Raw genomic sequence first — 26,788 nt, forward strand, 5'->3', positions numbered from 1 at the left:
TAATGATTGTACATTGAGCATCGACCCCCCTATACTGAATTTTATTGTTGTTAACAACCATTTGATCAATAAATATGAGAGATGCCCTCTCAAAAAAAAAAAAAAAAAAAAAAAAGTGGGAAAAAAAAAAAAAAAAAAAAAAAAGGGAGATCACACATCTAAAAAGAAAACTGTCCATTAGTATAACCAAACAAATGCTTAGAAGAAGAGCATGTAAAAGAGCAATTATATAGCAGTCCCGATTTAGGAGTCTGAAGATCTAGGCTTCCTTCAGTTCACTAGATATAACCTCATTGAGCCTCACGCTCCCACTGGTCCTTACCTCTCAGAGTAGTTGTAAGAATCAAATGGAATAATGGATATGAAAACAAGGAGTGAAAGACCCTTGGACTTGAGGTCATGTACCTGGAATCCAATCTCTGCTCTGACCTTTACTATGTGTATGAATTCATACAAGTAAATTCTACAGTATCTTTAAGCTGTATCCATTCTATTGATAACAACAGAGCACATACATATGTGCCAGACATATGTATGCCAGAGTGTTAGGGATAAAAAAGTGAACATGATAGATACAATCTTCTGTCCTTACAGAACTCAGAGCCTACAGAGGGATACAGATGAGTAAAAAGGACAATTAAAATTAGAGGAGGTTAAGTGCTTGGATAGAAGAGTGTTTAAGAGAAGCACCTTCCCTAGATTTAAGGGTCAAGGAATACTTCCCAAAGGGAAATGACTTCTAAACTGAGACTTAAATGATGAATATTAGTCACAGAAGAGTTTCAGGCGGAATGAACAAGAGTTAAAGATCTGCACACAGAGGGCACGTGTTAATAGTATTTTCTAGAGAAGTAAAGATTTCAAAAAGCAAGTAAGAGGGATCTTTCTGTATAACTTCTTACAACTAATGGGAATCTACAATTATCTCAATAAAAATTTCAACTTAAAAAAAGCATATATGAGAGTACTTTGAAACTGAGAAGAATCTCAGCTATTTTAGTTAATTTATTAATAACTATTTAGTTAATATTATTATTACTAATGATCAATGGCATACTGAATATTGCTACAGAGAACAAAGCTGGAAGGGTCATGATAATGGAAATAGAACTTCTAGGGACAGTTAGTGACCATATTTCAATAGTTGGTCAAAATTTGGAAAATCATGAGTCAATACCTTTTACATCTGGTCGATACTGTAATCCATCATCTTTCTTTCCCAACAAACTAGTGTCATCTGTGTCTGTAAGAGAAAACAGTTTCAAATTAAGATACATATGATGTTTAGGCCACACCATGAAACTCCCAAATACTCCAAATGCTCCAAGTCCTTCTCAACTCTCTGTTCACTTACCCTGCTCACATTTTCCACCAATCTTTTGATCTACTGTGCCATTTCTATCTGAGGCCTCAAGTCATCCCAGATATATATGTGCTTTGCATGATGAACAGTCTAATTTCATTTAGACTTAGCTCAAATGTCACCTCCTTAAGAAGTCTTCCCTGTGCAAACTAAAATAACACATACCCTGAAGAGAAAAGATTAATCTTTTCTCCAAGGGACAACAATCTCAAGGTTTACCTTCTCCTGTCACTCACTGTTTCCCTGGAAACATATCAGATTAAGATAAATGTGTAATTCATGGTGTGGGAGATCACTGGGAGAACAGTATAGCACAGAGAAGGCACCTAGTGAATCTCTGGCATCTTGCTGCACTAATGGGCAGTGATTGCATTGGAGTATGGGTGGGGACTTGATAATATGGGTAAATGTAGTAACCACATTGTTTTTTCATGTAAAACCTTCATAAGAGTATATATCAATCATACCTTAATAAAAAAATTTTTTAAAAAAAAGATAAATGTGTAATCTCAGCTGTTCTGTCAGACAAAATTTACTATAAAAATGACTCCTGACTTGTGAATTGTATTTGGAGTGGGCTGTAAATCAACCATAAATACCTGCTGGAAGCATAGGCTTCAAGTTCCCAATACATAGTAGGGGAAGAAGGATAAGGTGTAGTTAGGTGTGAATTGGAAGTATTATAAAGGAAACCAAGATAAAAGTTAAGGACCAACTACTCCAAAGGATTCTAAATCTGCATGAATTTCAATGAACAAAATTCTTAAGCTTGGCCAATTGCTCAAATTTCAAATCCCAGATAGTATACCATTCAACCACATAACAGATCTTCAGAAAAGATACTCTTTCTCTAAGCTATCTTTCAACCTAGGCTCTAAATACCACCCCATGAAAGAAAAACTATACTCTGCTCTTCAAGATCAAAGCTAAGTAACTAACTACAAGGGGTCCATCCAAACAAACAGTTTCCTCTACCATGCCCATCCCTGACCCTAACCAGAAATCCTCTGATGAGCTTCTTGGGCATTCTTTGGTATCTTAGACCAAGACTACTGAAATCAGTTGCACGTATTTCACGAATTATTTGTCGCCAATATAAAGTCCCAAACTTGGCTTACAACTTTATTCCTTTAGCTCAAATAAAAACATGCCATTTTAATAAATCCAAAAAGAGTGACTGGTGAGACAGTGGTTACACTTAGCAAACAGGAAAGAGGTACAATCCTAGTCCATAAGAATGTTCCTGGTCCTTGGGTGTTACCAGGAAGAGATACATTATTCTAGCCTATGTGTGTATTACTAAGGAAAGAAGGCTGACAACTTCTGCCTTTAGTGACTGGATGTTTCTAGGAGGGATGGAAAACAAAAACTCATTCTTGGTTGGTATATGGCTTCTAAACTGTAACAAAAAGCAAGAAGGGCAAAAATAATTTTAAACTGAAGGTAGTAATGTTTTTCTTACATTCTATAACTTCATACCAAATAAATCTCTAACAGTAAATATTATGTAGGGGCAAAAACTACAGAGAGAATGTGAAAACTATTATGCTTCAGAAAAAAAGATTAAGAAATATATGGCAATACTTATAGTTTTCCTATAATTAAACTAAGTTGACTAATTCTTAAACAGTTATGATCGTTACAAATTTGAGACAACTTTTAAGAACTACAGATATATGTACAAGTCCATATTAGGATTAGGTTAGTAACTAAACAACCAAGAAGCATGTTCTGTGTCTTGACAATGATAATAAATGAAAAAGAAAATCTCAGTTAGTAACAAAATCTAAAATGTACAATAATGAAAAATAATAAGGCATCAAAGATTTATTTTAAAAATCTGAAGCACCACAAAATGTAAAAATAAGATTGTAGAAATATAAAATTAAAGACAAGTCTCTGAATAAGTACAATGGGTTTTACCTGTGCAATGACCAAGATGCCTTATATCAATCTGTTCTTGCTTTATACAAGATGCTTCTCGAACAAAACAGGGATTGTTATAAGAACTCCCATCAGAAGCACACACAGGATTAAAACTGTATCCACTGCAATCTATATTACATACACACCTGTTGGAAAGAACAAAAATTATCTGTATTTTATAACAAAAATATTTCATTATGCTACATAGCAAAAAAGAGCAATTCTTCCTGTTTTCTGTAACAAGTCAATATATTGTTTTAAGTCCCTGATAAAAGTTTAAGTGAAAGGAACTCCCAGCTAATGATTTCTTTCAGGTGAGAATTTCAGAGTTATTTTCATGCAGATGCTATTAATCCAGTAGTTTCTCCAGAATTTTCATATGCAGTTATTACAGTAATCAAGAGATGTCACATGTCAACATTTAAAAAACAACATGGTACAAATGGAAAAGACACAGAATTATGAGTCAAAAGTCATGAATCTAAATCTTAGCCCAAATAATGACCAGATTTGTCTCCAGATCCTTCCTCTGAGTCTTAGTTTACTTTATTTCACTGATCTATAAAAGTAATAACATACCTACCTCACCAAATAATTGTGAAGATTAAACACAGACAATAAAGATGTAAAATGGAAGCCCTCAAAAGTGTTTTCTAGCTGCATATCTCACTGAGTGGCTACTGGACACTGAGGCAGCACTGTACAGAAGGCCAAGGAGGTCCGAGTCATAGTTATTCCAAATAACTATGTAAGTTATTAAAAATAACAAACACACAGATTGTTCTGGTTTGGCAATATGATGAACTCAGAACCGATATCAATCCTCCTACTGAAAACAACAAAAAATATTGGATGAAGTATTTTAAAACATTGCACTCATAAATTTGGCAAGAAAGCAACAAATACTCAGGACAACCGTTAATGAAGACAGGAATGGAGAAAGGTGACAGGAATGGAGAAAGGTCAGCTGAGTTTGCTAAAGCTGATTTTTACCTGGAAGGTATTTGCCAAACTGGGTAAATTCAGTTATCAACTTTTTTGGCTTTGTAGGCCTTTGGGAACAGGAGATAAAGAATATTGACCTACCTAAGGTGAAGTGTCCGAACACCCAAAAAAAGCTGGTACCTCAAAAAGCTACAACCCTCAGCATGATGGCAAACTAGCCATCAGTTGCCGTACTCCAAGGGGACCATTTCAAGGAGAAAAACCCTGAGCCATGGCACAGAAAGAAAAACATCTTCCCTGAGAACTCAAAAACACAAGCTAGCCCTCACACGGGTAACTACACCTCAAAATACTACTTGGATGTTCTTCTGAAAAGCCTCAAGCCCAGAATTTATTTCAAGAATCAAAGACTGGAAAGGGCCCTAGGCAACTGACAGAAGCAAATGCGATCTCTGAAGAAACAGATACTAGACCTCATTTTCCAAGTACAGTTCGGGAAAAAAATAAGCAAATCATACATGAACTCATTCACATGCCCACCAGAACAAGGAAATTAAACACTATAAGCAGAAGCAGCATATTTGAAAGATAACCAAACAGAACTCCTAATAAAGAATGTATTATTAATAAAGAAATTCAGTGGGCAGATTTAACAGCAGATCAGACAAACTAAATGTGAATTAGTGAACCAGAAAACAGAACAGAGGAAATTACCCAAACCATAGCAGAAAGCCAGAGAAAAAACAAGACTGAAAAAAGATTAAGACAGGGAAGACAGAGTCACAAGACCTAATAAACACCTGATTGGAGTTCCAGAAGGAGTTAAAGGAATGAGCATGGGTAATATTCTCAGTAATTTCTCATTTAACTTCCTAAAACTACAGAAAGATACTAATTTAAACAACCAAGAAGCCTAATAAATTCCAAACAGGATTATTTAAAAAGGACCACTGAAGTATCACAGTGGAATGTTCTAACAGCCAAAAAAAGAAGACTGTAAAGGCAGCCAGAAAGAAGAGAAAGATTACCTTCAAAGAAATGGGAATAAATGCTTGCTTCAGCAGCACACATACCAAATTTGGAATGATATGGAGATTAGCATGGCCCCTGAGCAAAGATGCATGCAAAACTCATGAAGCATCCCATATTTTCCAAACTTCCAGTTACAAACTAAGTAAGTCCCAGGGATGTAAAAGACAGCATAGGGAATAAAATCAACAGTATTATAATAACTATGTTTGGTGAAATATGGTGACTAGACTTATCATGATCATTTTATAATGTACATGGATGAAGAGTCACTATGTTGCACACCTGCAACTAATAATGTATATCAACTATACTTACATAATACTTACTTAAATAAACTATACTTACATGGTATACTTAGGCAAGTATAGAATACACAATTCTTAAGTAAGAATTGGTAAATTCTTGCCAATTTACGAGTGTATTATTTGGAGATGGGTGGTGGTGATGGTATGGCTGTATACAGTAGCAGACTCAGGGCTAAAAGACATTAAGTAAAACAAAAAAAAAATTTTGATAAATACATTTTAAAAGGAAGCAAGAATAAGAGGTTCAAGTGTCTTCCAAAGCAATACTTCAGCCAAATTGTTAATTTATAGCCAAACAGCAGTGAAATACCTGCAGTGTGCTGAGATAAAACAGAATTCTATATAAAGAGAGAAACCTATCATGAATGAGGGTAAAATGAAAGTAATTTGGAAGAAGTAAAAACTTAGTTTGTCACCGACTGTCAGCAAAGAAGGTTATAAAGGCAGTAGAAAAATGATCCTATAAGGAAGGCCTGAGATGCAAACACACATGGAGAAAGTATAAATATGTAGGTAATATTAACAAAATCCTATATAAGACAATAATGCTTGTGCCCTTAAATTTTTTTTAAGTATGAAATTAAAATGTATCATAATAACAACATACAAATCGGGAAGGACTGAAATCATAGTGTTCTAAGCACAGATATATCAATCTTTAGACTGGTAAATTGAATATGCATTTTTAAATTGCTAAGAGTACCACTAGAATATTGAAACTAACAGAAAAAAAAATGAAAGAAGGCAAGAAAGGAGAAAGAATGGAAGGACAAAAATACAAAACAAGGTAACAGGAAAAAAATCAAAATACCTCAATATTTGAACTATATTTAAGTGAACTGAATTTTCCAGTTAAAAAACAAAGATAGGCCTAATAAAAATACAAAAGTCATCTACATGCTGCTTATACAATGCATGTTAAAATGCAATGATACAGGTTGTTGCCATGGGCTGGGAGAAATGGGGAATGGGAAGACACTGTTAAATGGGTACAGAATTTCAGTTTTACAAGATAAAAAGAGTTTTGGAGATGGGTGGTGGTGATGGCATGGTTGTATCCAGTATCAGACTCAGCGCAAAAAGGTCATGCAGAAAATCTAAACAGACCAATTACCAGCAATGAAATTGAATTGGTAATCAAAAAACTACCCAAGAACAAAACCACCAGGCCAAATGGATTCACCGCTGAATTTTATCAAACATTTAGAGAAAACATAATATCCATTCTCCTTAAAGTTTTCCAAAAAATAGAAGATGAAGGAATACTTCCAAACTCATTCTATGAAGCCAGCATCACTCTAATACCAAAACCAGGCAAGGACACCACAAAAAATGAAAACTATAGACCAATATCCCTAATGAACATAGATGCAAAAATACTCAACAAAATATTAGCAAACTGAATTCAAAAATACATCAAGAGGACCATACACCATGACCAAGGGGGATTCATCCCGGGGATGCGAGGATGGTACAACATTCGAAAATCCATCAACATCATCCACCAAATCAATAAAAAGGACAAAAACCACATGATCATCTCCATAGATGCTGAAAAAGCATTCAACAAAATTCAACATCCATTCATGATAAAAACTGTCAACAAAATGGGTATAGAGAGCAAGTACCTCAACATAATAAAGGCCATATATGACAAACCCACAGCCAACATTATACTTAACAGTGAGAAGCTGAAAGCTTTTCTCCTGGAGCTGAAAACTCCAAAAGCTTTTCTCCTAAGATCAAGAACAAGACAAGGATGCCCACTCTCCCCACTTTTATTCAACCAGGTCCTAGCCACAGCAATCAGACAACACAAAGAAATAAAAGGTATCCATATTGGTAAGGAAGAAACCAAACTGTCACTATATGCAGATGACATGATATTGTACATAAAAAACCCTAAAGAATGTACTCCAAAACTACTAGAATATCTGAATTCAGCAAAGTTGCAGGATACAAAATTAATACACAGAAATCTGTTGCATTCCTATACACTAACAATGAACTAGCAGAAAGAGAAATCAGAAAAACAATTCCATTCACAATTGCATCAAAAAAGAATAAAATACCTAGGAGTAAACCTAACCAAGGAAGTGAAAGACCTATACCCTGAAAACTACAAAACTCTCTTAAGAGAAATTAAAGAAGACACTAAAAAAAAAAGGTCATGCAAAGAAGAGGCCCCTTCATAATAATAGAACATTTTATTCACCTGGAAGATACAGTAAATCTAAACATTTTTAAATAGCCTCAAAATCTGTAGAGCAAGAACTGATAAACCACAATAAGAAACAGCCAAATCCATCACAGATTTTTAACATGCTGCTCTGTAACTCATATATCAAGCAGATAAAATATCAGTAAAACTGAAATATTTACAGATGAAATGACATAATACTGGGATTTGCTTTAAAATAATTACCCTAAAAAGTAGGGAAGAAAGAACAGAAACACAAAATTGGACTTTTTATAGAGGCTGAAGCTGAGTGATGGGTATATGGGGAGGGCTCCTCTCTATATGTTTGAAGATTGCTTAATTCCTGGTGATTTAAAGACCTAAATGTAATAGGCAAAACTACAATAGACTTAGAAGATCAAACATAAAATAAATTTAACTTTAAAATAAAGAACATACCATAAAGAAAATAAGACAACTAGCTACAAACAAAAAAATTACAGTCCATATAACCAACAAATTATCAATATTTAGAATACATAAACAAAAATCAATTTTAAAAAAGATATATAAGATACATAACTTGGAAGCATACAAGAACAATAAATGTGAAGAGATGTTTAACCTACTCAATGACCAGGAAAATGCAACCACAATGAGATACCATCACATTCAGTAAATAGACAAAAATTGAGAAAAAGGGCAAATACTAAATTGATGGCAAGGAAGAGAAGCACCTGTCCTGGTGGGAGAGTTTACTGATATAACCACTTTGGAAAACAGGCAATACCATGAAAAGCAAGTTTTGGACATGCCCAGCAATTTCACTACTAGGTAAGGCTCTTGAAATCTCTTACCCATGTGCATCAGGAGAGTTAAGAATGTTCACAGCAGCATTACCCACAAAAGCAAAAGCCTGGGAACAATCTAAGTGTCCACCAACAGTAAAACGGACTATAAAAGCATGTGGTACAGTCATCAAACAATTAAATTTAATAAGCAGTGGAACTGAATGTACTACTGTTATGTGCATTAATATGAATCAGTCTCAGAAACAATGCTGAGTCAAAGAAGGTCCACACAGATGCAACTGGAGCAGGACATGGGACGGGGCAGCCCTGAAGTACTGATAATAACCTACTTCTGTATAAGGAGGTAGGATACACAACATTTGTTTTGTTTTTGTGCATTGAACCAAACATGCAAGTTTTCATACACTTGAATATAAGCTCTATTTCACAATTTTAAAAGGCACGAGAAAAAATTAAACATTCATAAGAATTACTAACTTAACTCAAAAATGGTTTTTACATTTTTAAACAAGATGGGAGGGGGGAATAAAGAATATATGACAGAGACCATATGTGGCCTGCAAAGTGATTTACTATGTGGCCCTTGGTACCATGTTGACAGAGCAACTCTGCCAACGCTGGGGGCTTAAGGGACACATGTGGGCAGAGTTGGGATGACAATAAAATAGAAGCACAGCTCATGGGAGAATGTATTATTGAACTGTTTCGGGACTAAGAAAAGGCTCAGCAGCAGAGGCAAAACACCCTAGCAATCCCGTGAGGAGGAGCATAGGCACTACAGCTGCACCAGGAGGCCCCCAACCGAGTGAAGGCCGTGCCCTCAAGCTCTTTCACTGCGTGTAAGAACAAGAACTGTGAGAACAAACCATTACTACTGTTTGCCGTGGCACATAGGGAAAAAATAAACTTACCATCTCAAGGGAAGTCCAGCACAGAGAAGCAATGAGCAGAGGAAGAAAATAAGAGATAGACTCGAGAGGCTACTGACATTACAGATTACAGAGATAACAGGTGTTTGCAGACTGGCAGTGGTAGCAGAGGGCAGGATGCCCAAAGCTCAGGAGTTTGCACTAACGTAGAAAGAAATCACTTCAGTAAATATGCCAAATTCAAAACATTTAACAACGATTTTCTCTGCACCTACTGTGCGGGTGTGGTCACACTACCCAGACTTAATCCTAACAACAAATGACAAATAGGGAAAATGAATATGAAAAAAGTTAAAAAGCCCAAGGTCACAAAACGAATGAGTAGCTGAGACTGTGTTCTCTCTGTTCACTATAGCTGTTATGTAAACCAGATAATTTCAGTGCAGAAAGTGACAAATGAAAGGAGGTTGTTATTTTCCACATTTATATCATAAAAAAAACCTTCTCACTAAACTGGCCTCTCTTTTTCCTTAAACCCCCAGAGACATCCCTGAGTGAGGGTTCCCTCTCTCCCTGGAACTCTTTTTCCCCAGACATCCCCCTAGGTAGATCCCTTCTGTCCTCAAGATCTTTCTCACATCTTAAAAGAATGGCCCAAAATTAAATCACTAAGTATCAATTTAAGAAGTTAGAAAAAGAACAATGGAATAAATTCAATGAAAACAAAAAAGGGAAAAAATAGCTGATACAGATAATATGAATTGGATAGATATATCTCAACAGAAAGAGAAAACAAAAAGCTACAACAGAGAAGATCAATAAAGCCAAAAGTTGGTTCTTTGAAAAGACTTCAAACTGGCAAAGGAGGATAAACAGAAAGAAAAAGAATGAGAAAGAAGTAAGCAATTATTAGGAATGATATTAAAGACCATAAGTTCAATGGAAATCGAGGCTTAAAAGATAATAAAAGGTCATTATAAACAATATCATACCAATATCCTGGGAGTCATTTTAGCAAATTATCGAATCCAAAGGAGGTCATGTAACCTCCAAACTAGTAGTATGCTGGGCAGAAATGCAGGGGACCTTATTTGCAGCTGGTGTCTAAAGTGGAGGCAGTTTTATGGGTCTAACCCTTTAACCAGTGGGGTCTGTGCTAAGTCCAAGGACAGACTGTCAGAATTGAATTGAACTGTAAGACATCCAGCCAGTGTAGGAAATAAGAGGATTGATTGTTATTGGAAAAGACACAACAGCAAAGGAAGAACCCAGGATAACAGCTACACACATGCAGAGGTGATGAGTCCCACTGAACGGTTTTACTCTGTAGTCAGTCATGCTGGGGGCTACCACTGCCAGATGAGGAGAGAACGCCCAGGTAAGCCTGGTCCAGTCTCATCTATACTTGGTGTCTTGACTATACAATGATGAAGTTCCTGTTCTCCCCTTCATGTCCTACTGTCTGAACCAAATAAGCACATTCACTTGTTTAACTGATCTACTTCTGAGAGCTGGAGATCAGCTATAGTGAGATTAGAAGTAGAAAACATAGAGCAGTCCACTTTCTGAGCACATTTCTGCAGTCACCATACCTGGTGGCACTAGAATCCTGCCAGATGTCTCAACTGTAGAGAGCCCCGTGTTCCCCAGGACTCTTTCATGGTCTTGAACACTGACTTCTCCAGAAGGGAATCTTGTAACTTTCTAGGAAGCCAAAAGCCAGACTCTGAGTCAGTCTGTTCAGTGTGTCTTCTTCTGTAAGCCATCATGAACAGTGGCACGACTGCCCTTTCCTCCTACAGCTGGGCTAATAGTTAGTACTGGTAGTATGGCACCAGTCTATTTTTTACCCTACGTATTAGGTACAAATAGGTGTAATATTCTTTAAATTGCATGTGTGTGTTTAAAAATTTTTGTATGCAGATGTACATTTTACAATAAAAGTTATAAATAAAGTGTAGAACAGTATGTATAGTGTTCTGTCAATAGTTTTTAAAAAGCAAAGAGAACACAAATACATATTTGCTTGTACATGCATAAAGTATTGCTGGGAGATTAAATAAACAACACAGTGACTGCCTCTAGTGAAGACAACTGGGTGGCTAGGGAACAGGGATGGGGAACAGACCTTTTTACCGTAAAGCCTTTTAAAGCTTTTGAATTTCTAACCCTGCAGATTTCAAAGGCATGAATGAATACATACATAAATAAGTAAATGAATTCAATGACTTGTAAGATTTTGGCAAATCACAACTCTTGAGTCATTAAAATAGGGCTAAAACCGCATAACACTGGTGACAGAACCAAATAAGCTTTTATAAAGAAGCCCTTTGAAATCAAATACTATGTACAACTGAAAGTATTCTTATTATTGAAGAATGTCTACCCTTTCCCTTTCTTTCTCCTTCCTCTACATAGAAAATGCCATTCCTTCTTGACAGGGTAAGTTTATTTGGAAGTTAGGAAAACACTGCCTTAAACTAATTCATGTGAAGTTATTTAAACAAACACCTATTGAAGCCTACAAGTTCAGTACTAGTTTTTTTAATTTATTAATATATTTTATAACATGTTCTAAACATATTTTCACATACTAAATCCGTATTCAAAACATGTCTTAACATACTAAATCCTTACAATGACCCTATGCACAACTGTAACTGAATAATGAAGCCTAGTGTGAATTACCATGAGTTCAACAAAGACGGCAACCTCAGATATCCAACCCTGGGTAAGTTCATCCAATATAGAAATCAGCAAAACAAAGTTCCTGTTGTCAGGGAGCCCACAGACTGCTAGTGATCCCAACAGTGTAAGTGCTCTGCAGAGGGTATTTCTCAAGACCAAGAAGGAACACAGAACAAGGTCACCCAACTCACAGGGGCTGTGGGTGACAGCAAGGGAGGCTTCCCGGCTGAGGTGCTGACTTCAGACCTAAATCATGCTTCATCCAAGTCTACAAAGAAGAGTAGGAGTTAAACTAGTAGATAAACAGGGATGGATCTCCAGGAAGAAGGAATAACAGGTGAAGTATCAAAGAGTATCAGAGCATTCAGAAAACTCCAAGAGGTTATAGATACATGGTGTTTTTCATTTTAAAAACAAACCTCTCAAAGGAAACTTACACTGGCAGTTGTATAGAACTACATAGGAAGATATTTCTGGACAAAGGAGCCTTTGCTAATATTCAGTTTATACCTTATATAAAATAAGTTTAATGGTGCTTATAACAGAAGATAAGGAACCTCATACAATTAACTTTCCATTATAATCTAAGGGGCCCAGTAAGGATTTATTAAACCTGAATAGTTTTAGAAGTCTAGTATTCTATATAGTAAGGAACTGTTAAATGATGGAAATTATTGCCATTTCTGATTAGGAGGAAGTAAGATTGGAAGAGTAGATAATGTTAGGAAAGGTACTCCTTTGGTTCTTTTTTTTTAAAAAGTGTGCACAGCTTCCAGAAGGAAGGATGTAATGGAGGACACAGATGTTCAGCATTACTCTCCCTGTTTAAACAAGGGAAGATTTCACTGCAACCTCTGATGGACAGACTCTTCAGACTGTGATACTGACCAGCAGCATGTGTCAAAACAGAAAATGGTCCAACAAATAGAAAGATGGCCAGCAGGTGGATTAACGGCTTATCAATGCTGTCTGTCACACTGCACACCTACACTGATTCTCTGAGCAGATGAGACCTGCTACCACTTGGGAAAAAAATGGAAACAGCATCTCTAAAGAGACTGACATCAAAGAGGAAAAACAGCAAGGACTGTTTCCACAGAATGCATCACACCCAAAGTTCAAAAGGAATAATTTGAGGAGTTTTATAACTCACCTGTACTGACATTATGCCTGATGATTCTACAGGCTCCTCAAATCATTCATGGGCAGGGATTTGGGTCAGGTATATAGAAGGTACTGATGTGAAGGAGGTCTATGGTTATCTGGCCCCACTGTCCAGATAAACAGCTGATGGCTATCTTGCAGCAATAACTTCAGCCTTGGACAGATTAGAAATACTGTTTAGAAAAAGAGGCAGGGGGTGGTTGCTAAGCATATATGGTTTAAGAAATCTAATTTGCTATACAGCAGATACTGTTTCCCAGATACTGTTTCCAAGTCTGAAGACTAAATAGAAAGTACTTCATACTGTACTTCACAACGATCACAACGGATTACTGAACCATGACCTATGTGGGAGTCAATTTCTTGGAACCTCAACAATCTAGCTCTAGGTATAGATTAAAAGAAAAGCATTAATGAAGACAGCCATCACAAACCCATGCATGGCTCAGAACGTCACTGGAGAGACACAGGGCACTTCAGGAAAGAAGGGGGGAAAAAGCCTCTCAGAAGCAAAAATAAACAAAAAATAAAAGCTACCAAAGAGACAAAAGAGATAAAATTCATGCAATAAATAAAGTTCTCGTACTTCACTTAGAAGAACCTATGTACCCTGATTGTACCTTTAGAATTCATTTCTACACTAGATACAGTTCCTAAAAGCACTGATTCGTATTCCACGGAAGCAGAGAAGCCAATTATAAGGGTCACCTACGGTCAGGGTCATTGGCAAGGCACACCGTCAGCATGCAGAAGCAGCAGCTAAGAGCCTGACATAGGAGAAGAAAAATCATTTTAAAGAAACCAAACACAAACAGAATAGAGCCTTAAGTGCAGGGGTGGAACAACCACCACTAATAAACATCATAGTATTACATGCATGTGCACAACACAACAGATAAATCCCTTGTCCTAAAACCTGTGTTCTGGTTCTCCTGCTTAATCTCAAGCCATTCAGCCCCTTCTGAGCTCAGCTTCACCTACAAAATTAGGATACTAGTTCCCTGTCACCATATAGAACTGCCATAAAGAGGTGAAAAAATAATTTATATAATAATGTCTGAAAACTGTCACACTGTACAGTATGTAACACTAAAAGTATGCTAGAATACATATTCGGTAAACCGTTTAAGAGGAACAATATATCTAAATCACTTTCCACTTAAATGGCTAAATAAAAAATTAGCATTTCTCATAATAGAAAATTAATTTACATGGCACTATTTATCCCCTCCCCACAAATGCCAGATTTTTTTTAACTGTTAGTAAGAAAAAGAGAGCTTTAAAGCAAGAGAAAGATTTTAATTGCCTTTGGAAACCAGATAGGTTATATATAGCATTTCTTCTAAGAGGTAAGAATTTAAAAATGAGACAAGATAAACAAGACAAGGATGCCCACTCTCCCCCTGTTATTCAACATAGTACTGGAGATTCTAGCCACGGTAATTAGACAACACAAAGAAATAAAAGGCATCCAGACTGGTAAGGAAGAAGTCAAACTGTCACTATTTGCAGATGACATGATATTTATACATAAAAACCCCTAAAGAATCTACTCCAAAACTACTAGAACTAATATCTGAATTCAGAAAAGTTGCAGGATACAAAATTAATACACAGAAATCTGTTGCATTCCTATACACTAACAATGAACTAGCAGAAAGAGAAATCAGAAAAACAATTCCATTCACAATTGCATCAAAAAGAATAAAATACCTAGGAATAAAGTTAAACAAGGAAGTGAAAGACCTATACCCTGAAAACTACAAGACACTCTTAAGAGAAATTAAAGAGGACACTCATAAATGGGAATTCATCCCATGCTCTTGGCTGGGAAGAATTACTATTGTCAAAATGGCCATCCTGCCTAAAGCAATCTACAGATTCAATGTAATCCCTATCAAAATACTGATAGCATTCTTCAATGAACTGGAACAAATAGTTCTAAAATTCACATGGAACAACAAAAGACCCTAAATAGCCAAAGCAATCCTGAGAAAGAAGAATAAAGCAGGGGATCTTACTTCCTAACTTCAAACTCTACTACAAAGCCACAGTAATCAAGACAATTTGGTACTGGCACAAGAACAGACCCACGGACCAGTGGAACAGAATAGAGAGTCCAGATATTAACCCAAGCATATATGGTCTATTAATACATGATAAAGGAGCCATGGATATACAATGGGGAAATGACAGCCTCTTCAACAGCTGGTGTTGGCAAAATTGGATAGCTACATGTAAGAGAATGAAACTGGATTACCGGCTAACTCCATACACAAAAGTAAACTCAAAATGGATCAAAGACATGAATGTATGTCACAAAACCACAAAACTCTTAGAAGAAAACATAGGCAAAACTCTCTTGAATATAAACATGAACAACTTCTTCATGAACATATCTCCACTGGCAAGGGAAACAAAAGCAAAAATGAACAAGTGGGATTTATCAAACTAAAAAGCTTCTGTACAGCAAAGGACACCATCAGCAGAACAAAAAGGTATCCTACAGTATGAAAGAATATATTCATAAATGACATATCTGATAAGGGGTTAACATCCAAAATACACAAGAGCACCTCAACAAACAAAAAGCAAATAACCCAATTAAAAAATGGGCAAAGGAGCTAAACAGACACTTCTCCAAAGAAGAAATTCAGATGGCCAACAGATACATGAAAAGATGCTCCACATCACTAATCATCAGAGAAATGCAAATTAAAACCACAATGAGATATCACCTCACACCAGTTAGGATGGCCAACATTCAAAAGGCTAACAACAACAAATGTTAGCGAGGTTGTGGAGAAAGGGGAATCCTCCTATACTGCTGGTGGGAATGTAAATTAGTTCAACCATTGTGGAAAGCAGTATGGAGGTTCCTCAAAATGCTCAAAATAGAAATACCATTTGACCCAGGAATTCCACTCCTAGGAATTTACCCTAAGAATGCAGCAGCCCAGTTTGAAAAAGACATATGCACCTCTATGTTTATCACAGCACGATACACAATAGCCAAGAAATGGAAGCAACCTAAGTGTCCATCAGTAGATGAATGGATAAAGAAGATGTGGTACGTATACACAATGGAATATCATTCAGCCATAAGAAGAATACAAGTCCTACCATTTGCAACAACATGGATGGAGCTAGAGGGTATTATGTTCAGTGAAATAAGTCAGGTGGAGAAAGACAAGTATCAAATGATTTCACTCATCTGTGGAGTATAAGAACAAAGAAAAACTGAAGGAACAAAATAGCAGCAGACTCACAGAACCCAAGAATGGACTAACAGTTACCAAAGGGAAAGGGACTGGGGAGGATGGGTAGGAAGGGAGGGTTAGGGGAAAAAGGGGCATTATGATTGGCACACACAATGTGTGTGGGGGTTGGGGGGCAAGGGGAAGGCACTATAGCACAGAGAAAACAAGTAGTGATTCTATAGCATCTTACTATGCTGATGGACAGTGACTATAATGGCATATGTGGTGGGGACTTGATAATGGGGTAATCTAGTAACTACAATGTTGCTTATGTTAAGTGTATATTAATGATACCAAATTTAAAAAATAAATTAAAATTACAATAAAAAAAGAGATAAGATAAAGTATTTTTAAATGAATACCCATAACCCAAAAGTGTACATAAAATATAATATCTATTACAGTTATAGAGCAATATTTTCAAACTGTAGGTCATAATCACTAGTAGATTGTAAAGCCAATTTAGTGGGCCACCACCAGCATTTTTTAAAATAGGATAGAAAGTGTTAAGAGTACGTTACATTTAATTGATTTAATTGCATTGTTTTGTAAATTTGTTTTAGTATGTGTTATTACCATGTATATACATACTTAAGGGCTAGGACACAGTGAAAATGAGTATCTTACAAGTAGTTTTAAAAAAAAGTCCAGAAGTCACTGATAAGAAAACCGATAAACAGGTATGTGGTGTCTTAGATGGCAGCAAAGGAGTAAACAAAGAATTTAAGAGCAGCTAGTACCCAGAGTGACCAGGAAACAATGAAGGCATAAAGAAGTCACAGCCGAGACCAAGCTGAAGACAGGGCAATGTTCTTTAAAAAGTCACCAAGCAGCAGTCCTTGAAATAGGAAAAAGATAAGAGCATTCCGTCTAGGAATAAAATAGACTAATATAGGGAGTCAGATGTAAGGAAAACACTGCACTAGGACTTAGCAGAATCCGCCCCATATAACCTTCTAACTTCAGTCTTTCATTTTCTCATTTGTAAAGTAAGAGGATTATATTACAAGATAAATGCTAAGACCCTACTCAACCTCAACATTCTCCGATTCTGGGATAGTTTACAATTAAGCATGACATGAGTAATTGGTTTGTAACTAAGACCTTCTGTATTTAATGACTAAAACTGTATCTTTTAATTTAAAAAGTACATAACATCTTCTTAATAAATAATATTTGTTTAAAAAAAATCAACACAATGACTAATGCCACATTTGGGCACCTCTCAGTTTTCCATACTGGAAAGGTCTAGCTTAGACAAATGTGTTATTATTCACCTGACGGTAACCTTGAGAAGTGGTACCTTGAGGGAATTAAATAACCTCCATACAGCTTTCCTGGCACCACAGCCCACTTAAAAACATTTTTTTTTAACTGTGGTAACCACTGAGATATGTTTAAATATTAAACTCAACTGCAATCAGTAACAAGTGCTGTTAACTACAAGATCAGATGTTCCTAAAATTTCCTTTTGTCTTCCTCCATAACAGTATCAACCATTTTAGCTTAATCATACATTTCTAAGTAAGGGTACACGTGGCTTCCTTAATGTTTTCCTATTATTGCATCAAATTTCCTGGCCTAAACTTGGCTGCCTATCCCAGTCTACATGCTCCTAGCTGGCTTTCTCGGCCTGCATGCTCCTCATATTGTAAGACCTTCCCTGGTCTGTGCCCACTGCCTTATGCTTAGAGCCTGCATCTGCAAGAAAAATGCCTGCAAGCTCTCAAATAAATAGAAACATGCACAAAATGAATTCAGTACATACAACAGAGTTGCTCTGACTGGGCAAGGCTACATATTATGTCATGTGGAGGTATTCAAAGAAAGATGTACATTTTACATAGAGATGTCATATTTGAGGCTGCCTCTGAAGACTAGATGGACTCTGGTCTACTTCTAAGCAAAAGACCTCTCTCCCAATTAAGATATGAAAAATGATACAGAAATGTACAAAATAGAGGAAAGGTCAAAGGAAAAAAAATACAGATTAATAGACCAAGCCTGTAAGTCACTGGCAGCTATTTTGGAAAGAACACTTAAAAGAAATAAATCTCTACACACACACACAATGGTGTTCCATCATGCTACACAGGAAGACAGCATGGCATGTATTATCTTCTCTCTCTGCAAGTCCATATTGTTCATCATTCCTCTCTTGATCTACAGACCAGTATCTTGGAAAACATGTTGTTCCAAATCAAGCCTCTTTGATCAAAATGGATGGATACAGGTCAATTCAAGTGACCAACATACATAATTAGAGCAAATTTGGGTTTTGCTGAATTCACTTTTTACTGATCTTGTCCTTTGCCAATCCTCACCTACTTTGAAATATGTACCAAGGAAACAATCAGACATTAATTTTACCAAGTGCCATCCAAATGGATGATTTTGAACCATAATACTGAAAACAGTCTGATCTTGATTTGTAAAACTTTGGGCATCAATGCAAATTAAACTACTGTTCAGTGAAATGATCAAATGTTCACTTAAGGGCTGAATAAAACATAGGATCAGAAAATGCACAGTGAAAGTATGTATGGATGTAAGCACAAATCTCTATAAAATAAATTTTTTAAAATATGCACCAAGGGGAAATTTAGGAAGTGAAGATTCATTTGTGCTGTAAGGTCCTGAAGTCAGCATTAAAGCTTTTAGCAAGCACCACAGGGAAATGGAAGAAGGTTGAGGCTGGGAAAAAACAAACAGGAATCTGATAAAAGGAAGAAACAAACATGCCTGTGTTGATGACATCTATACTGTTACTACTCCACTAAACAAAACCTTTTCTTACAGAGAGGAAATGGAACACTGGATAGACAATGCTGTCCAGCTATGAAACCCACCTGAGTGATGGCTGAACATATGAGTGAGAAAATAAAATATCACAGTCTGGGCAACTGGGATTTTACAAAATAATTTTTAATTATTACATAATATATACCTATCTAAAATTTTGAAAATTTTGGATTCTTAATACACTGAAATATATGAAAAGTTTTGTGTAAAAATGCAAGTTAGAAATTTTGTTTTTGATACCAGTTGAACATGTAACAGTAGGATAATTTAGAATAAGAGTATTTCTGATGAATAAAATTAGCCCTGGTATAAAACATGTAAGATTATCAATTTAAAAGGGCAGAAGTAACGTCAAAAAAATTATAAATGGAATCTCATCGTAAAATGTAACACTTTAAACTGACTTAAATAGCTATAGCATTATGTCAATTTAAAAGTCCACAGACTTAAACAACAAAATACTAAAGGCATACATGAAATATACATGACCAGGTTAATGATACCTTTCTACAATACAATAATGCTGATGATTAAGCTTCAAGTTTATCCCTTTCCCTCAGTCAACTCACCCAACATTCTCTGCATCTTCATCACACTCAGCTTTGTATTTGCAAGGTCCACACTTGGAGTGTTTTCTGTGAACTTCTGCCCCTGACCCTTCCTCTTCTGTTCGAAAAGAAAATTTAAATTTTCAACCAAAAGTTGGAATCCTTTCCAGATATGCTTCATGTTTTCAGCAGCCTTATCCTATATCTGGGGGGAAAGTACTCTAACCCTTGAAAACAATCACTTTCAAAATCTATCAATGCTTGAGTCCAAAAATGTGGCTAATACTGAGTACAACATATTCTGTGAGGAAAACAAGTACTAATGCTAGCAAAATAATCCCTTAGCCTATGTACAAAACACAGTATAGTCGTTTTTGATAATTAGTTTCCTTTAAAAGAATTATGATGTAACATTAAATAGAGATGGGGATGTGGGAGAAGAATTACCAATAAATTGGGTCCAGTGATTACCCTACTGAAATAAACCACTGCAATGCTGGTTAGCAAATAAGAGGTTAAACACAGTCTAGTATAACCATCACCTTTTCCTCACATTCGTTTCACACCTGCCCTTCTAACCATAACAACTAATTCTAGAATTTTAAAAAAAAATCTCCAAATTTTAAAAAGGTAAGGTGTCTCTTTACAAAGGAGTTACCCCTTTTTCTACTTGGCCACTTAGCCTAACACTGCCAAAAATACCCAGAATGCAGAAGAGTGTAGGTATTCCATGATCCAGCACAAAAACTAGCCCCCAACTCAGCTCTTATCTCACATTTAAAAGGACCCTACATTTGTGCATCTCAATCTTATCCTGATCCCAAATCTCAAACCAGGCAGGAAGATCAGTTCTGAGGCCAACATAGAAATAACAGTTTATTCAAAGGATTTCCCTTTCAGTTTGGGAAAGGCCATCTTATTCAGGGAATGTCAGTGAGTAAAGAAGGTGTTATAAGTACACAGACCTTATGTCCCTGTTTGGTAATACTTCCAATCTTGCAATTTTTGGTGTCTGCCTGCACTCTAAGGAAAAATCCTCCCCAAATTCTCATGAACATTCCCAAACAGATTCCAGGGATCATAATCCTAAGCATTCCTGAGACCTCAGAAACATCATGAGATCAAAAAATCATACAGCCACCATGAGCTCACTAAATTTTGTGTAGTAATCTGAGCAAACCACTTAGCCTTTCTAACTTATACTCCCTAAAAAAAAAAGTCAACCTACATCCTCAGAGCAAGACTCCCAACATTTGTACTACATAAGAAAATCCTGAGATGAAATTCCAGTTCTTTTAATAGGAACAATGACAGGTTTCCCAGCTAAATATCTGACCACAGGGGCTAGACCACAAGATCTCTTAAAATCCTTTCCAGCTGTAGGACCTAGAATTTATGATCTGATCTTTTACTCGTGATCATCAAGCTTTGGCTTAAACATATACATTTAAATCAAATTCTATTGTTGCACAGCTTGACTCGCCGATTTTCTTTGCTGAAAACTATCATCCCTGAACTTCTTCCTCAAAACACTTCCTCTATTCTCTAGGTGACCTTCAACTCTGAAATTTTAGAATTCTATGTGGTAGTCTGGAGTAAGATTTCAGATAGTGTTAAAAGGATCATAACTGTAATTTTCATTGTATACATGTGAATTTTCCCAGAGTAAGTTTTCTTTTAGTATATCCCCAGAGTACTCAAACATTGTTTCACATACTGTGGATACTCACAAAGAATCACACTCTGATTAGACTATGAAGTAGTCATTCTCAGTTCTGATCATTTAAACTCTGGTATATGCTATTACCAAATACTAGTTTTTTAAATGCAGAAATAATTCAAATAGTTGTAAAATAAAATGAAAGCCATAAACAGGAAAATTTTAAAAGCTTAAAGTCTGTATGCCACCAGAGTTGTTCTGCAAGCCTTCCTTTGCTATGTTCAACTCCAGAGTTTTTATACCCCATACCCTGAAAATTCCTTAGGAGTAAAAATTTGTATGCAAGGGATAGGAGAGAGTTACAAATACTCTGGTCTAAGCCAAACACCACTTATGTGCATGAATCTGAAGAGAAGGTCCTTTGGTGCAACCTCAATTTAACAAGGGCTATGACATTTCCCCTTTGTCTGACAGCAAAATTAGTGAAAATCCATTGCATGAAACAGAGAGTGCCTAGGATTAAGGAGGACAGAAGGGTTAGGGGTGATGGCCAAGGATGCAGGGATTGTTTCTGGAATAATGAAAATGTTCTATAATACAAGTATCATTTAAGGGGTACTTGAATCTTACCTCCTTCTCCAGAGCCAGAGCCATTATCTGAGAAGAAAAACAAAGAATGAATCTGAATGCTTTTCCTGGAAATATCGTTTTGTCAAATAGTAAAATTTATTATCAAAACTCAAGCTGTGGTATCAGTTCTCAGGTAGCCCTTTTCTCATTTTTTTTGGTATGTAACAATTTGTTCTCATATGCCTACTTTGTGCCTTTCCCCAAACACAAATCTCTTAGACACATAATAATTAAATCTATACCTCATACATCTATGTAGCCCATTCAGGAAATATCCAGGTGTCTTCCACAGAGTACAGACCACTAAATACCATAAAGTAAATGACTAAATAGAAATAATTTTAATTAACTCACTTAAAGGTAGAAAGAAATTTTAATTTTGTTAAACCTCGAGAGAAATAATGAATAAACTGCTTTTATTAGAAAGAGGGGAAAAGAGCTTTGAGTCTTGCTCTAAAAATCTTCTTAATGAAATCTGTGGATAAAGGCCAAAAACTACAAGGTAAGGAAAGCCCCCAGGTTTAGGAGGAAAGACCTCAGGATTGGGGTTTTCATATTACTGATGAAATGAATGTCCTATAGGAAGGAATCTCACCGAGGTAAAGGTGGCACACTTGTTACTAATGAAACTTAAGAGCCTCCCTCAAAATTACCAACAAGAAGCCAGCCTAAAATCTAATTAATGCAAAATATTTATTTCATAATCCTAAAGGAACCAAGTACGGCACAGAGCGTGTTGAAAAGAAGATAATGTACAGTGTCGTCAGCATGGAGCCGTGAAAAAGCAGAGATGGCAAGTGAAGAACCTGACCCTTTGTCAGCACTTTCTAGTGGGGAGGATATCCTAGTGAACCCACTCCAGTTCTTCAAACAGTTCTCCAGAGGGAGAACCACACCCTTAGCAATACTGCTCCCTTCCCTTCAATCTCTTTTGGACAACAATCAAATCCCCAAACACAGTAGAAACAGGAAGAGTCCAGAAAATACATATTTTATGTAGTACCCACTGTAGAATCTCCATGGCATTTATCAGAAAATCTTAAATTGGGTGTTCAATTTTGATGAATGAACTATACAAAAATACATCTTCTCTGAGTGAGTGAAAAAGCAAAAAAAGACAGGGAAGATGGGAATTCAATATAAAATTGTTTTTAGTACCCAACTTTTCTTAGAAAAACACTCCCTTTTCCCGTCTATGCCACAGACACTGACTGAGTACATTTTATGTGCTGAGGCAACATGGTAAATTCTAGGAACAGATGGATAAGTAAGACTGTTCCATTATATAAGATACTAACTCCCAACCTTCTTTCAACCCATGTCCAATTTTAATAGATACAGTATTTCACACCTTCCCCCCTTAGTGCCATTTAATATACGGAAATAAATTAAATATTAGGACTACTCTGTTAATGAGACAGAGTTCTTCTTTCAGATTCCATATGCCTTTTAAGATTATATTTTCACTGTATATGCCCCTTTCCCTGCCCACACAACTGGGATTATGACACACCTCCCAAGGCAGGGCATACTGCCTTCCTGTAGAGAAATCACTGATCTGGCTGGAGACAGAGGTGTCAGGTAAATGAAATACAGTACGATATATACATTGAGAAAGGCACAAAGTGTGAATGAAGTCGGCCAGGAGATGCCTCCAAGAAAACATTTCCCTAAGGAGAAAAAGCTTAAACTCAGTATTAAAGCATGAGAGTTTCAAGTAAGCAAGAGATCATGTTATTACTAGCACAGGGAATAACACCAGTAGAAGACCAGATGATATGAACACACTGGCTCACCCAGCAAATAACAAGACCAGTGTAGCACCTCAGAGCTTAGCTCATTCAGTTCTCCTTTAATAACCCTGGGGGATGATATCCATTTAACAACTTAGGCAGTTGGGGCTCAAAGTGGCTAAGTGACTTGTCCAAGGTCATAAGAGTAAATAAGAGCTGCAGTTACTTCACAGTCAGGTCTTTTAATCCTAGTGTGGTGCTTTTTCCAATTTACCGTGCTGCCTTCTAATGTTTAATAATCACTTTCTATCAAAGCAGTTGCTGTCTTAAACACATGCTCCTCATAAATGATGTGCAATTAATTTGGGATTGTAAAGAATTCCATATGCCTTTAAAGTTTCTAAATCAAGTCTGTGAAACACAATGTACTTAGGTAAGTACACGAGAACCACACCAAATGATAGTCTATTAGCCTAAGAACATAATAATTTCACCAAGCACCTAATTATTTAGCATACGGAAAAGAATTCAGTCTTATCCAAAGAAAGGTCTAGCCTTTGCCCTCAGTTTCTAGAAGGTAACCTTCTGATAAAAAAGTCCCTCTGATAACAGTGTCTTGGTTAGGGAGGATGCTGACCACCTCAGATCTCAGGGTGGAGCTCGCTACACCAGGAAGACGAACCATGCAATTCAGAAGTGACAGCACTGAGTCATGCAGTATTCCTGGACCTGGAGTTCAACATCGACCACAGGGACAATCAATCAATGATGCTTATGTAATGGAGCCCTAGCAAAACCTCTGAACACAGGTACTGTATTACATGGGAAAGGAAGGAAACGGAGTACATCATATAAGAACAGTCTCCACCCTTAGTGCTAACTTTCATACAGTAATTCTAATTACAATACTTCAGCCTGTATCCTGGATCCCAAATACAAAGGCAAGTAAGAAACTAACAGTAATGCTTCCCAAAATTAACCACTACCAATTCAGGGAGGAAAAGGGAGAGTAAATACAAACAACCAGGGGGAGGTGAGTGACAAAGATTGGCAGACAGAAAAGGGAAGATATAAAAAGAGACAAATTTGGAAAGAGACACATCCTGAGATGACACTAATGGCTTTTCATGGATATTTCCTATCCTTCCCCTTCCCCCAAAAATAAAAATCAACAAAATGGATACATAATTTCCTACTTTAAAATCTTATTCTAATATTCAAAATGGATATAACATTTCCCATTTCAAATCTTATTCTAATATTCAAAACATAGACAAAAGATATTCAAAGCCCCCACAAATAGAGACATTAAACATTAACAGTGTACTAAGAAGCAACATAGTCAGAACAAGACCAACTGGGGTTAAAAAGCAAGAACATGAAAGCAGGGATGAAAAACAGCCCCCATTCCACACACAATCACCACCAATCCATACAACAGTTTTGGGAATACACCTCTGCCTTTTAGAAAATACGGCGAAACCATTTTAACATTTATTTACAGGAATATCACACATACCGGAGTAGCATGGTCCTCTTGCTACTACTGTTATCTCTTTCTGGTGCTTACAAGCAGCCCTTCTGAGAAAACACTCATTTTGATAAGTGTCCCCATTTGATCCACAGACGGGAATGTAATTTGTATGGCACTGTGAAAGAAAAAATAAATAAATCTCAGAACTAGGCATGAATATTAGTAGTTTACTTTTATATTCATGAATGCAATCCCACAGTATTATGACATAACTTACACTACAGAATATTCGTTCTTTCATTTGGTTAAAAAAAAAAGTTATGCTACTTTCTTACATCTTTTTCACATTTATAATGAAAATAACTATCAACTATCATAAAAATGAAAAAAACTATCAACTATGCTATCTACTTCATCTGCTTGCTATAAAAGGTCCAATGAGATAATTTAAGAGGGAATTCTTGGCAATGTTTGTAATGAGCATTATGTAATGTCATTTTATTATTATCAAATTCATTTTTTTCAATACCTCTAGTACACATTTCAAGGTAAATGTCACAGGAAACACAAAGAAATACATGATCTCTGGGTCCACCATCCATGTGACTATGGACTAGAACTAGCACCATTTTCCCCATATGTAAAATGGTAATTATAATAGCATCTACCTAATGAAGTTGTTATGAGGATTAAATAAGAGAAATCCATCTTTAGTATTTATATCTGGTCATGGTAAATTCTCAATAAACATTAGCTAGTTTTGCTATTGCTATTATCATTTCTGAACGTTAGGTAGTTAAGCTAGTAAGTTAAGGTCAGAGCTAGTAGATTCCTCACAACTGATGTACTCTACCCATTACACACTCAAGGTATTCAGCAAGATCTCGCTATATGTTACCTGGTGGTAGTGAGCAGGGCCTTAATTAACATCATGCAGGCAATATCCTTGAATTCACTCTAAGAAGCACATACCTAGGAGGGAGCATGAGATGGGGGTAGACATGCTGCCCCTTGGTCAGTCTGTAGCCAGGGGTCTCTCGTAGGAGCCACTCATTACGCTATGGACAAACTAAGGGATTTAGGCAATTTTAACACCATGCAAATTCTGACTTAGGCACTGACTTGGACCTAAGGTTCACCTCCTCTGACTGCTGTACCTGCTCAGTGAAAGAACTCTCCCCTACACCTTCCCTGTAGCTGGAAGAATATGACTTGAAATCATTTAGAAAGGTGCAGTGGTGTACAACTCGGGAGCCACATCCATCCAAGCATTTACTGTGTACCTACTGTGTGTCAGACTGTGCTGAACACAATAAATAAGAAAATAATCACAAGGTTGTAATGGTTAATTTTAATGCCCAGGGTGCCCAGATCAAACATTATTTCTGGATGTGTTTG

At 36.4% G+C, this 26,788-nt stretch overlaps 1 protein-coding gene and 1 pseudogene across 2 annotated transcripts in view; one reads left to right on the forward strand and one right to left on the reverse strand.

The window, feature by feature from the left end:
* The window catches only part of TMEFF1 (transmembrane protein with EGF like and two follistatin like domains 1), an 89,847-nt gene that overhangs the window by 38,787 nt on the left and 24,272 nt on the right, over nucleotides 1-26,788 (reverse strand). For both annotated transcript variants that reach the window (XM_037017676.2, XM_073226973.1), the window contains exons 3-7: nucleotides 25,436-25,565; nucleotides 22,184-22,210; nucleotides 19,915-20,011; nucleotides 3,287-3,435; nucleotides 1,178-1,243 (exon numbers count right to left, since the gene is read on the reverse strand). In XM_037017676.2, the coding sequence (XP_036873571.1) occupies nucleotides 1,178-1,243; nucleotides 3,287-3,435; nucleotides 19,915-20,011; nucleotides 22,184-22,210; nucleotides 25,436-25,565 (469 nt within the window). The remainder of the gene's footprint in view (nucleotides 1-1,177; nucleotides 1,244-3,286; nucleotides 3,436-19,914; nucleotides 20,012-22,183; nucleotides 22,211-25,435; nucleotides 25,566-26,788) is intronic.
* LOC118972318 (U6 spliceosomal RNA) lies at nucleotides 5,287-5,386 on the forward strand (annotated as a pseudogene).

This window comes from Manis javanica, chromosome 2 (genome assembly GCF_040802235.1).
Source record: "Manis javanica isolate MJ-LG chromosome 2, MJ_LKY, whole genome shotgun sequence".
In the NCBI taxonomy this organism is placed as follows: Eukaryota; Metazoa; Chordata; class Mammalia; order Pholidota; family Manidae; genus Manis; species Manis javanica.